Source organism: Ranitomeya variabilis, chromosome 6 (genome assembly GCF_051348905.1).
Source record: "Ranitomeya variabilis isolate aRanVar5 chromosome 6, aRanVar5.hap1, whole genome shotgun sequence".
Classification (NCBI taxonomy): domain Eukaryota; kingdom Metazoa; phylum Chordata; class Amphibia; order Anura; family Dendrobatidae; genus Ranitomeya; species Ranitomeya variabilis.
In genome coordinates this window covers 422,281,351-422,295,120 of record NC_135237.1, presented here as the reverse complement: position 1 = coordinate 422,295,120, position 13,770 = coordinate 422,281,351, and the positions used below count along the sequence as shown (strand labels likewise).

The 13,770-nt window shown below is 42.0% G+C and overlaps 1 protein-coding gene across 2 annotated transcripts in view; it reads left to right on the top strand.

Annotated features, from left to right (window-relative positions):
• Nucleotides 1-5,200, top strand: part of CLUL1 (clusterin like 1) — a 68,533-nt gene extending 63,333 nt beyond the window's left edge. For both annotated transcript variants that reach the window (XM_077267697.1, XM_077267696.1), the window contains one exon: nucleotides 4,815-5,200. In XM_077267697.1, the coding sequence (XP_077123812.1) occupies nucleotides 4,815-4,973 (159 nt within the window). In that variant the 3' untranslated portion in view covers nucleotides 4,974-5,200. The remainder of the gene's footprint in view (nucleotides 1-4,814) is intronic.
• Nucleotides 5,201-13,770: the final 8,570 nt, after the last annotated feature.

Genomic DNA, 13,770 nt, shown 5'->3' with positions numbered 1-13,770 from the left:
ACCACATAGTTCTCCATACAGTATTATGAGCACCACACAGTCCTCCACACAGTATTATGGACATCACATAGTCTTCCATACAGTATTATGGGCACCACATAGTCCTGCATACAGTATTATGGGCACCACACAGTCATCCATACAGTATTATGGATACCACATAGTCCTCTATACAGTATTATGGACACTACATAGTCTTCCATACAGAAATATAGGCATCGCATAGTCCTCCATACAGTATTATGGCTACCACATAGTCTTCCATACAATAGAATGGGCACCACATAGTTATCCATACATTATTATGGGCATCACATAGTCCACCATACAGTATTTTGGGCACCACATAGTCCACCATACAGTAGTATGGGCATCGCATAGTCCTCCATACAGTATTATGGTTACCACAGTCTTCCATACAGTAGAATGGGCACCACATAGTTCTCCATACAGTATTATAAGCACCACACAGTACTCCATACAGTATTATGGGCACCACATAGTCCTGCATACAGTATTATGGGCACCACACAGTCATCCATACAGTATTATGGATACCACATAGTCTTCCATACAGAAATATGGGCATCGCATAGTCCTGCATACAGTATTATGGACACCACACAGTCATCCATACAGTATTATGGATACCACATAGTCCTCCATACAGTATTATGGGCACCACACAGTCATCCATACAGTATTATGGATACCACATAGTCCTCTATACAGTATTATGGACACTACATAGTCTTCCATACAGAAATATAGGCATCGCATAGTCCTCCATACAGTATTATGGCTACCACATAGTCTTCCATACAATAGAATGGGCACCACATAGTTATCCATACATTATTATGGGCATCACATAGTCCACCATACAGTATTTTGGGCACCACATAGTCCACCATACAGTAGTATGGGCATCGCATAGTCCTCCATACAGTATTATGGTTACCACAGTCTTCCATACAGTAGAATGGGCACCACATAGTTCTCCATACAGTATTATAAGCACCACACAGTACTCCATACAGTATTATGGACATCACATAGTCTTCCATACAGTATTATGGGCACCACATAGTCCTGCATACAGTATTATGGGCACCACACAGTCATCCATACAGTATTATGGATACCACATAGTCTTCCATACAGAAATATGGGCATCGCATAGTCCTGCATACAGTATTATGGACACCACACAGTCATCCATACAGTATTATGGATACCACATAGTCCTCCATACAGTATTATGGACATCACAGTCTTCCATACAGTATTATGGGCACCACATAGTCCTGCATACAGTATTATGGGCACCACACAGTCATCCATACAGTATTATGGATACCACATAGTCCTCCATACAGTATTATGGACGCTACATAGTCTTCCATACAGAAATATAGGCATCGCATAGTCCTCCATACAGTATTATGGTTACCACATAGTCTTCCATACAATAGAATGGGCACCACATAGTTATCCATACATTATTATGGGCATCAAATAGTCCTCCATACAGTATTATGGACACCACCTAGTCATCCATACAGTATTATGGCACCACATAGTCCTCTATACAGTATTATGGGCACCACATACTCGCTCATACAGTATTATGGGTACCACATCGTCCTCCATACAGTATTATGGGCACTACATAGTCTTCCATACAGTAATATGGGCACCACATAGTCCTCCATACAGAATAATGGGCCCCATATAGCTCTCCATACACAATAATGGGCCCCATATAGTGCTTCATTCAGTATAATGGACCCCTCATAGTCCTCCATACTGTATTATGGGCACCATGTAGTCCTCCATACAGTATTATGGGCCCCACACAGTGCTCCATACACTATAATGGGCTCCATATAATGCTCCATGCATAAAAAATAAATACTCACCTCTTCCCCCACTACTCTGGTCTGCAGCCTCTGGTCTTCTGACCCTCTGAACTGCTCGGCACAGAGTAGTAACATCATTGCACCCTCTGCGCTGAGAAATCAAAGAGTTCAGACATAGAGGGGGAATGATGGGAGAGGAAACATTAGACGGTGACGGTGCTGATTTTTGCACCAAATTCTTCAAAATAACACATGTGGATTGATGCGTTTTGTTCAAAATCAAAGGTAATCTTTTTTGTAAAGAGATGGAAATAGTGATGAGCGAGCACTAAAATGCTCGGGTGCTTGTTGCTTGAACCGAGTAATTCTTTATGCTCGGATGCTTGTTTCCAGTAACGGGTATAATTGGAGTCAATGGGAAAGTCGAGCTTTTTTCCCGCAGACCCTAAAAAGAGATCTGGGGAGCAATGTAAATGTTGAAATTGATGACTCCCTGAATTAGACATAAAGGAGGGCCTCATACACATTCTGTTCAAATTGGCATGTATTGGTACTCCTAGACATATAAAGGCGATGCACTTTTAAGGATTATATACCAAGGAAGTGTACTTCAGACCATGGAATAGTCTATTGGGGAGGAATATAATACTGATAAGGGTATGTGCACACCTTGGGATTTACATCTGTTAGCCAGCATAAGTACATGTGGGGGTTCCCTAGCAACCAGGCAAGCCCCACATGTACTTATGCAGGCTAAGAGATGTAAATCATTCAGCTGCGGCAAGAAAAACTAAATCTCTGAGCACTAAAAAATACTCGGAGGACCCCCGAGCGTGCTCAGGAAATCTCGAGTAACGAGTATATTCGCTCATCACTAATCAAGAAAGGCCCATTAATCGAGTGATAGCAGAGTTTCACCGAGCACGTTTGCTCATCCCTATATAGGAATTAATTGATCATTATCTTTGCACCTTTTTTCTTCAGTAAAAATTGTTTTTTTTCAGACTTTTAAGTTAGGTCTTTATTCATTATTTAATTTTTTGCTTTTTTAAGCTGAACATTTAGTTATTTATTATAACAATTAAATTGTTTAATTTTGTGCTATTTGAAAGTTAACTTCACTTGGTTTAGTCTAGTTTTTTCTTGTAAATTGACAATATGGGTTTGGTTTCTCCTTTTTGAAATGTTTTAGTCTAATTCAGCATTTTCAAAAGGTCACAGTATTTTAGTGCAATTATACTCCAGTACCCTACTGGAGTATGAAGTACTGGTATGTCTAATTTTATTTTTGCACAGTTCAAATTTAACTTGCGACATCTTAAAGGATCATGCAACTTTTTGCTCCGTAATGGTACAAAAGATGTAAATGACAAAAAAGGAGAATCTTTGATTTTGCAGAAAATTCATGAAGCAGCCTGTTTCCATTTTGTAGAATTTAGTGAAGAAACGGCAACAAATAACACAAAACAAAAAAAAGTGACTTTAAAAAAACGCGCAAATAATAAACTGGGGCCTTGGTCTTAATTGTCCACTTATCCAGTTAGGCTAACAATGAGCAATAGATGTATTAATCTAAGTATTAGCCAAAGCAAAATAAAGTAAAAACTGCCTATTATAAAACTATTGCACTTGTTAATTTAGTTATGGATAGTGATGAGCGAATGTGGTTAATGTTCCTCAGATATCACTCAAGTATGTGGGTGTTCGGATATGCTCGTCACTCGTCGAGCATTGGCTGGTGCTCAGATTGAATGCTCAAATCCCCGCCCAACATGTTTGGGCCCTGTTACACGGCCAATAAACAATCAGGGATTGCCTGCCAGTCACTGTAATGCCGTAGTCATTTTGATGGTGGCATTGCTGTGAGATCAACCTGTACCAGAGTAATGGGAAGAAGAAAGTATGGAGAAAGCTTGAATCACTCATGATCCAAAGCACCCCACATCCTCTGTAACACATGATGGAAGCAGTGTGATGTCATGGGCATGCATAGCTTCCAATGGCACTGTCACTAGCATTTATTGATGATGTGACTGAAGACAGAAGCAGACGGATGAATTCCAAAGTGTACAGGGTGATACTTTCTACTCAGATTCAACTAAATGCAGCATGGATGACCCTGTTTGCAATTTTTGGCAGGCTTTGCACTGTGTGCAGAGCTTTTATGAGTTCATTAGTAATACAACTGCAATATATTCACAATATTTAAATGAGGCACTGCAGCTGGTCCCTTCAAAGGTGTGTGGATGACCCTGCATGTAATTTTTGGCATACTTTCCACTTAGTTCATAGCCTTTCTGAGTCTAGCAGTACCACTACATGACAATTTGAACAGAATGTGTGTGAGCCCCTCCTTTATGTCTAATACAGGGTGTTTCTTTGATCAAATTTTTGGCAGTTCTTGCTTCCTTCATAAATTACACTGAAATTTCCAATATTTTAATAAAAATTTCAATTTCGGTTTACATATATTATTATTTTTTAGATCCTTTTTAAATTTTGCCTCATGTACAAGTCATTATACAGGAAAGAATGTGTCTTAACATTTTTCCTGTAAGCTCCATTTTATCTTTGATTTTGAATGTTTTATTGTCCGTTCTTAAAGTGGAGTAAAAGTGTAACACTATTGTTCTCAGCAGTGATCTTGGAGTCAGATATGCTACCAGGGGTATTACCCATGCTGTTCTCCTTCCATTCAGCACTTTTTCCATCCATTTCAACATTTTTACTGACCCCCGACTTCCTTGAGGGTCCACCAGAAAAATGCTTGGATTTCTACTCGTTACTCAAAAAGAGCATCTGAGTATTAGGAATTGCTCGTTTAACAAAAAAAAGTCTACTCTTATATTACTCCATTAGCCTATTTTTGTCCCCCTATGATCTTTGCTATGTAATTAGTTGTTGGGAAATCTGATGACATTCAGAAGTGCTTTTGTCTTTTCTATTTTTCAGGTGTCATTCAGCCCAAACACTGACTCAGTTGTAGAAGCAAGAATATTTTCTTCCAACAATTTTATTATACTGGTCCCAGCCAATATTGAAGTTGATAGTCCTCAGTTTATACAATACATTGTGGACAAATCATTAGAGCATCATAAAAACAATTTTTAAAAGAAACAGACCTCAGTTACTGTATTAGCATTTAAATTAATTATTTCTAAAATGTCCTAGCATGTAAAAGGAAATCTACAAGAAATTCATATTAAATGTTTGGATTTCGTAAAATTCCAATTGTCCAGTCCAAGTTTTATGTCAGTACAGAACATAAAGCTTAGAGGGAATCTTTCACAATAAACATGTAGTCTGATCTTCAGGCAGCGCGTTACGGAGTAAAAGAAGCTGAGCAGACTTTATGTGAACGGTTATTATTATCTCTGAGCTCACTTTTACTCGTATACAGTAATGCAACATGCCCATCTACAGTCTTTGCGCTGCATTATAGGGCATCTCCCAGAATCCTACACTTAGAGAGCATGCAGCAGACTGCTAGATGCTTTGGCACCATACATAGCCCAGACTATTTGCAGCATTACTGTTGTTGAGTAAAAGTAAATTAAGAGGTAATGGATAAATTGATATCTGCATTACAGTGGTTCAGGGCCTTCATGGTGAGAGTCCTTTTAAAGGTCTGTCTTCTCAAAATCATTATTTAAACTAAGCTTAAAGTCAAGGCGGGGACTATGGATAGGCAAAGGTAGGCAATGGAGCTCTCAATGGTAGTGAAAGAGAGTGAGACCATCAATAGGTTGAAAACAAGAATAAAATCTATCAGTGAGATAGCAGGAATGTTAGGAGTGGCCAAACCAACAGTGTGGTACATTCTGTAAAAAAAAAAAAAAAAAAAGGCACTGGTGAGCTTGGGGACTCAAAAGGCCTGGACACCCATGGAAGACAGCTGTGGTGGAGCTTGTTTAAAAAAAAAATTGCGGCATTTTCAGTGACCCGTAGCATCTCCATTTTCCACGATTTATGGAGAGCTTAATGTTTGTGTGCTGAGCTGCCATTTTTAATAATACCATTTTGGTGTGGATATGATCTTTTGATCACCCATTATTGCATTTTAATGCAATTTTGCAGAGACAAAAAAACATAATTCTGGCATTTTAACTTTTTTCCGCTACACCATTTACAGATCGGATTAATTCTTTTTATAGCTTGATAGATCGGGCAATTCTGAATGCAGTAAAACCAAATATGTGTGTGTATGTATGTATGTATGTATGTGTGTGTGTGTATATATATATATATATATATATATATATATATATATATATATATATATATATATATATATATATATGTATATATATATATATATCTCTTTTAATTGTTTTATTTTGAATGGGGGGCGATTTGGACTTTTATATATTTTTATATATACTTTTCACTTGCTTCAATAATCTCCATGGGAGACTAGAAGCTGCGATAACCTGATCGCGACTGTTACACACAGGCGATGATCAGATGTATGTGCAGCGGAAATGCTCACTTGCTATGAGCGCTGATCACCGGGCGGCGCTCATAGCAATCTAGCTATGACAACCATAGAGGTCTGCTGAAGACCTCTGATTGTTATGCCGACCGATCAGTGACTCACGATCATGTGACTGGGTTACCAATGGGCAAGATTGGTGATGAGCTTCCGGCGCGACCACATTAAATGCTGCTGGCAGAGATTGAGAGCAGCACTTAACGGATTAACAGCCGTGGGTGGATCGCGATTCCACCCGTGGCTGTTAGGGGCACTTGTCAGCTGTTCAAAACAGCTGACATGTGCCGGGAAAGAAGTGGGCTCAGCACCAGAGCCCACATCAAAGGTAGGGACATAGTGCTTGAAAAGTGTGACCAACTTTTTACTAGTGATGCTGCCTATGCAGCATCAATAGTAAAAGAAAGAATGTTAAAAATAATTAAAAAAAATAAAAAATATGGTTATTCTCACCTTCCGACGGCCCCCGATCTTCTCACGGCGCTCCTGATACGTTCTGTTCCCAGGGATGCTTTGCACGAAGGACCGTTTGGCACGTCATCCCAGGTGATTCGCGCAATGCATCTCAGGGAACGGAGGCCGCCGCATGCACCGCTGAGAGCCGGGAGGACTCCGGGGGCCATCAGAAGGTAAGTATACCCCTATTTTTTATTTTAATTCTGTTTTTTTCACATGAATATGGATCCCAGGGCCTGAGGAGAGTCTCCTCTCCTCCAGACCCTGGGTACCATCCGCACATGAAGCGCTCACTTTACACATGGTGGGCATAGCCACATGCGTAAAGTGAGCATTTCAATGCAATCCTATGGAGGCGGAATCGCCGCGATTCCGCAGAAATAGTGAACATGCTGCGGATTTTAGCGCTATGCGATTCTGCAGCGGGAAAATCCACAGTATGGGCACAGCAACTGCGGAATCCCATAGGATTGCATGGGAATGCGGTTTTTAAGCATTTCCACTGCGGCAAAAAATGCAACATGAACGCATAAAAAAAAGAAACATGGGCACACAGCCTTAGGGTATAGTAAATAAATCATGGCAGTCCAGATATGACACAAGTTTCACAAATGCACCAACCATTCATGAAACGCGAGTAGAGTGTGTTTGGTGGGTGAAGCTTTCATTCTGAGCTGCTATGATGTATATTACCATTAACACTATTTGTGCAGCACATGTACATGGTAAAATTTAAATGTCAAAAGACAACTGAAGATTTGCTTTTTTTTTCTATGTACCCCAATGAAGTATAAATATATATATATATATATATAGTGCAGAGCAAAAGTTTGGACACACCTTCTCATTTTAAGATTTTTCTGTATTTTTATAACTATGAAAATTGTAAATTCACACTGAAGGCATCAAAATTATGAATTAACACATGTGGAATTATATACTTAACAAAAAAGTGTGAAACAACTGAAAATGTGTCTTATAGTCTAGGTTCTTCAAAGTAGCCACCTTTTGCTTTGATGACAGCTTTGGACACTCTTGGCATTCTCTTGATGAGCTTCAAGAGGTAGTCACCGGAAATGGTCTTCCAACAATCTTGAAGGAGTTCCCAGAGATGCTTAGTGGAGCGGCCCCCAAACGCAGGTCAGCGGGGTACTCAGTACCGGGTCTCTCGGTTCTGGGAATGTCACGGTGGCCCGACCCGGTCCGTGGCCCGACCCGGTCAGTGGCCCGACCCGGTCCGTGGCCCTGCTCTTTACTGAAGGCTTCGGCATGCGCAATCCAGAGCACTGCTAACAGGGCTGGCTGAGACCGGCCGGTCCGAAGGCACATCCAGAGTTCCCTTTGCAGGTGGAAATCAGTAGCCTACCTACTAGCGCCTGGGTGTTGTAGTACTTCCCTGCTGAGCACCACGGGATAGTCCTCACAACTGTCATGTATGTTTCTGTTCTTTCTCTCTCCGTCTGCCAGATGATATGGATAGGATGCACCCGTATGACGGGGTAGGCCTGGAGTTATTTTATAGGGACCCTAGAGACGCCCCTCTCCCACAATTGCCTCCGTTGTCTTCATTAGGTATAAAAGGTGAGACAGCCAACCTAAAGTTAACTGCCCTGCCGTAGTTCAAAGTAATGCATAGAGTCTATTACTTCCTCGGCGTTCCGGCCGCTGGCTACGTGCCTCAGAAGGATGTTGCCGATCTCGGGGCACGACTCCTTCTGGTTCTATCGCCTTTGTGCTGTGATCTCGTTTCTCACTTCTCCACAATATACCTCGCTTCGTGTCCTTTCTTAAGATGCCGCCACAATGAGGTGCAGGCACGGCTCTGTAACGATCTGTCCTTTTGCTAGGCCACTGTCAGGATCCCACCCCTGACAGGGACCCCCCTGAATCTTCCCAAGCAACGCTCTCCTCTCACTAGATGTTACCTGGGCAAAACCCAGTCAGCTTCTCTCTAACTTCCTATCCAACCCCCAGTTTTACCAGAGTGTGAGGAGTGGCCTAATACATAGAACCCTTTGCTCCCCCTGGTGGCCGGAGTGTGAAGTGTAATGTGTGACTGTGATACCTGCTCAGGTGAACTCTTTTAGTGCAATCAGACGTACCATCACTCCCCTTAGTGGCAGAGCGACGTTACTGCAACGACCAGGACTCTGGGGCGCTGCACTCCCCCCCCCCGTTAAATCCAGTACTCCTGGACTGGGAAAAGAAGAACAACAATACATGTTAGCAAAAGACATACAAAATGTTAGAATGCTGTAAACAAGTAAATTTTAACAGTGCTTCTTTTTATGGGAGGTGAGGACACTTGAACATTACAAACAGAAACATATTTACATGGTGTTTAAGATTTTAAATAACACTTATTAAATAAATAACTATGAATAACTATCATTACCCAGCCGGGCATACTATTTACTAAGTGCAAATTCTGAACAATAATTTAACTCTTCCGTTAAGGGCGTAAGGGCAGGTACCCACTAAAGGCATACTATAAAACACTATAGTACAAATTAACTTTTATTTTTCTTCCTAAGTACAGATTCACCAGCCATCTTCTTATGGCTTTCCAAAGGACTCGCTAACCCCTACGGGTTCACTTTATTGAAACTCAGTCTTCAACTTTCTCTGGTCCTCAATTTTCAAAGAACCTCATCAAACATTTCTTATTACTATCTAACCAACTACATACTATTCCTACGTAACATTATTACTATTTAACTTTCTTAAGGCAACATTATATTTTGGCTAAGTGCAACAATCAACATTCCCTTTAAGAGGGACATCTCAAGTCTCTTTGAGGTAGTGCAAACTATCGATTTACAAGTATGATAAAGCAAGAACTTCTGCGCTGTAATCCGGAACAGTCTCTTCAAAAAGCTCTTCTTTTTGTAAAACCAGTAGGGGGCACCTTTAAGAAGGTGCAAACTATATACAACATCAGTTTGTGAATCATTCACCGTCCATGATTCGGCAGTCTTTGATAAACGTGGAAAACTTGTGCAAAAACATAAAACAATAGTGATCCTGTTGTGAATTCTGTTGTGGGTTCTGCTCTTGGGCTTTCTCCGGTGGTTATAAGTGGTAGTGCTGCTGTTTGTCCTTCACAGCAGTCATCAGGTGCGTCCACTTCGGACGGGGCTATTTAGTCTGGCCTCACCCTTTGGTTAGTGCCAGTTGTTCATTGTTTCTGGAGGATTCACATTCCTTCCTGGTCGCCCCTGCTTGCAGTTCATTTCTTCAAGATAAGTTCTGCTTGTTTTTCTGCCCACATGTTGTGGGCCTCATTGTTCAGTGCATTGCATGTTTTTTCTTGTCCAGCTTAATCTGTGTAAGGATTTATGCAGCCGAGCTGGAATCTCTGGAGAGGCAGATTTGCCCTCCAAGTCTTTAGTTAGATTTGGAGTTTTTTTGTATTATCTGTGGTGGACATTTCTTAGTATTTTTAATACTGACTGCATAGTTCTCTGTCCTATCTTTTCTATCTAGCTAGATTGGCCTCCTTTGCTAAATTCTGTTTTCAGCCTGTGTATGTTCCTTCCTCTCCTCTCACAGTCAATATTTGTGGGGGGCTGCCTATCCTTTGGGAATTTTCTCTGAGACAAGATAGTTTTCCCTTTTCTATCTATAGGGTTAATTAGTCCTCCGGCTGTGATGAGGTGTCTAGGATTGGTAGGTACATCCCATGGCTACTTCTAGTTGCGGTGTTAAGTCCAGGGTCTGCAGTCAGTACAGTTACCACATTCTCCAGAGTACGTCTCATAGGCCACCAGATCATAACAGTACAACTGGCCAACAATGAGTTAACCGCATCTCAAAAGAAGGGAAAGAAAGTGCTGAGCCATTTTTTTTTCTGTACTCTGTGGTGTTTTTTTTTCCCTCTTTACCTCTGGGTGGCTCAAGAGTTAGGCGCTGACATGGATGTTCAGGGACTTGCTTCTCGTGTGGATCAACTTGCTGCTAGAGTACAGGGTATTTCTGATCTTACGTGCAGACTCCTGTTTTGGAGCCTAGAATTCCTACCCCTGATCTGTTTTTTGGGGACAGGTCCAAATTTCTGAGCTTTAAAAATAATTGTAAACTGTTTTTTGCTCTGAAGCTCCGTTCCTCTGGTGATCCCATCCAGCAGGTAAAAATTGTCATATCTCTGTTGCGTGGCGACCCTCAGGATTGGGCATTTTCCCTGGAATCTGGGAATCCGGCCTTGCTTAATGTAGACACCTTTTTTCAGGCGCTTGGGTTATTGTATGATGAACCTAATTCTGTGGATCATGCTGAGAAAACCTTGTTGGCCCTGTGTCAGGGTCAAGAAGTGGCAGAATCGTATTGCCAGAAATTTAGAAAATGGTCTGTGCTTACTAAATGGAATGAGGATGCCTTGGTGGCAATTTTCAGAAAGGGTCTTTCTGAATCTGTTAAAGATGTTATGGTGGGGTTCCCCACGCCTGCAGGTCTGAGTGATTCTATGTCTCTGGCCATTCAAATTGATCGGCGCTTGCGTGAGTGCAGAGTTGTGCACACTATGGCGTTGTCTTCCGAGCGGAGTCCTGAGCCTAGGCAGTGTGATAGGATTGTGTCTAGAGCTGAACGACAAGGATTCAGACATCAGAATGGGTTGTGTTTTTATTGCGGCGATTCTGCTCATGTTATTTCTCATTGCCCTAAGCGTGCCAAGAGAATCGCTAATTCCGTTACCATCAGTACTGTACAACCTAAATTTCTGTTATCTGTGACCCTGATCTGCTCATTATCATCATTTTCTGTCATGGCATTTATGGATTCAGGCGCCGCTTTAAATTTAATGGACTTAGAATTTGCCAGACGTTGTGGTTTTCCCTTACAGACTTTGCAGAGTCCTATCCCTTTGAGGGGCATTGATGCTACACCGTTGGCTAAAAATAAACCTCAGTTTTGGACACAGTTAACCATGTGCATGGCGCCAGCCCTTCAGGAAGATTGTCGTTTCCTGGTGTTGCATAATTTGCATGATGCTATTGTGCTGGGGTTTCCATGGTTACAGGTACATAATCCGGTGTTGGATTGGAAACCTATGTCTGTGACTAGTTGGGGTTGTCAGGGGGTTCATGATGACGTTCCTCTGATGTCAATTTCCTCCTCCCCCTCTTCTGAAATTCCTGAGTTTCTGTCAGATTTCCAGGATGTTTTCGATGAGCCCAAGTCCAGTTCCCTTCCACCGCATAGGGACTGTGATTGTGCTATTGACTTGATTCCAGGCTGTAAGTTCCCTAAGGGCTGACTTTTCATCCTGTCTGTGCCTGAACATGCCGCCATGCGGAGTTATGTTAAGGAGTCTTTGGAAAAGGGGCATATTCGGCCATCTTCTTCTCCATTGGGAGCAGGTTTTTTTTTGTTGCCAAGAAGGATGGCTCCTTGAGACCCTGTATTGATTATCGCCTCTTGAATAAGATCACGGTCAAATTCCAATACCCTTTGCCTTTGCTTTCTGATTTGTTTGCCAGGATTAAGGGGGCTAGTTGGTTTACTAAGATTGACCTTCGAGGGGCATATAATCTTGTTCGTATTAAGCAGGGTGACGAATGGAAAACTGCATTTAATACGCCCGAGGGCCATTTTGAATATCTTGTGATGCCATTTGGACTATCTAATGCCCCATCTGTGTTTCAGTCCTTCATGCATGATATTTTTCGGAATTATCTTGATAAATTCATGATTGTATATTTGGATGATATTTTGATTTTTTCAGATGATTGGGAGTCTCATGTGAAACAAGTCAGGATGGTATTTCAGGTCCTTCGTGATAATGCCTTGTTTGTGAATGGGTCTAAGTGCCTCTTTGGAGTACAGAAGGTTTCTTTTTTGGGCTTCATTTTTTCTCCATCATCTATAGAAATGGATCGGGTTAAGGTTCAGGCCATTCATGATTGGATCCAGCCCACATCCGTGAAGAGCCTTCAGAAATTTTTGGGCTTTGCTAATTTTTATCGCCGTTTCATTGCCAACTTCTCCAGTGTGGTTTAACCCCTGACCGATTTGACGAGGAAGGGCGCTGATGTAACGAATTGGTCCTCTAAAGCTGTTTCTGCCTTTCAGGAGCTTAAGCGCCGATTTACTTCTGCCCCTGTGTTGCGTCAGCCGGATGTTTCTCTTCCTTTTCAGGTTGAGGTTGACGCTTCTGAGATTGGGGCAGGGGCCGTTTTGTCTCAGAGGAATTCTGATGGTTCCTCGATGAAACCGTGTGCCTTTTTTTCTCGAAAGTTTTCGCCTGCGGAACGCAATTATGATGTCGGCAATCGTGAGTTGTTGGCTATGAAGTGGGCATTTGAGGAGTGGCGACATTGGCTTGAGGGGGCCAAGCACCGTATTGTAGTCTTGACCGATCATAAGAATCTGATTTACCTCGAGTCTGCCAAACGGCTGAATCCTAGACAGGCTCGATGGTCCCTGTTTTTCTCTCGTTTTGATTTTGTTGTCTCGTATCTTCCGGGTTCTAAGAATGTTAAGGCTGATGCCCTCTCTAGGAGTTTTTTGCCTGATTCCCCTGGGGTTCTTGAGCCAGTTGGTATTCTGAAGGAGGGGGTGATTCTTTCCGCTATCTCCCCTGATTTGCGATGGGCTCTTCAGGTATTTCAAGCTTAATAAACTGATCGCTGTCCAGCGGGGAAACTGTTTGTTCCTGACAGATGGACTAGTAAAGTGATTTCTGAGGTTCACTGTTCTGTGTTGGCTGGCCATCCTGGGATTTTTGGTACCAGAGATTTGGTTAGTAGGTCCTTTTGGTGGCCTTCTTTGTCATGGGATGTGCGTTCTTTTGTGCAGTCCTGTGGGACTTGTGCGCGGGCCAAACCTTGCTGCTCCCACGCCAGTGGGTTGCTTTTGTCTTTGCCGGTCCCTGAGAGGCCTTGGACGCATATTTCTATGGATTTTATTTCGGATCTTCCTGTTTCCCAGAGGATGTCTGTTATCTGGGTGGTGTGTGACCGGTTT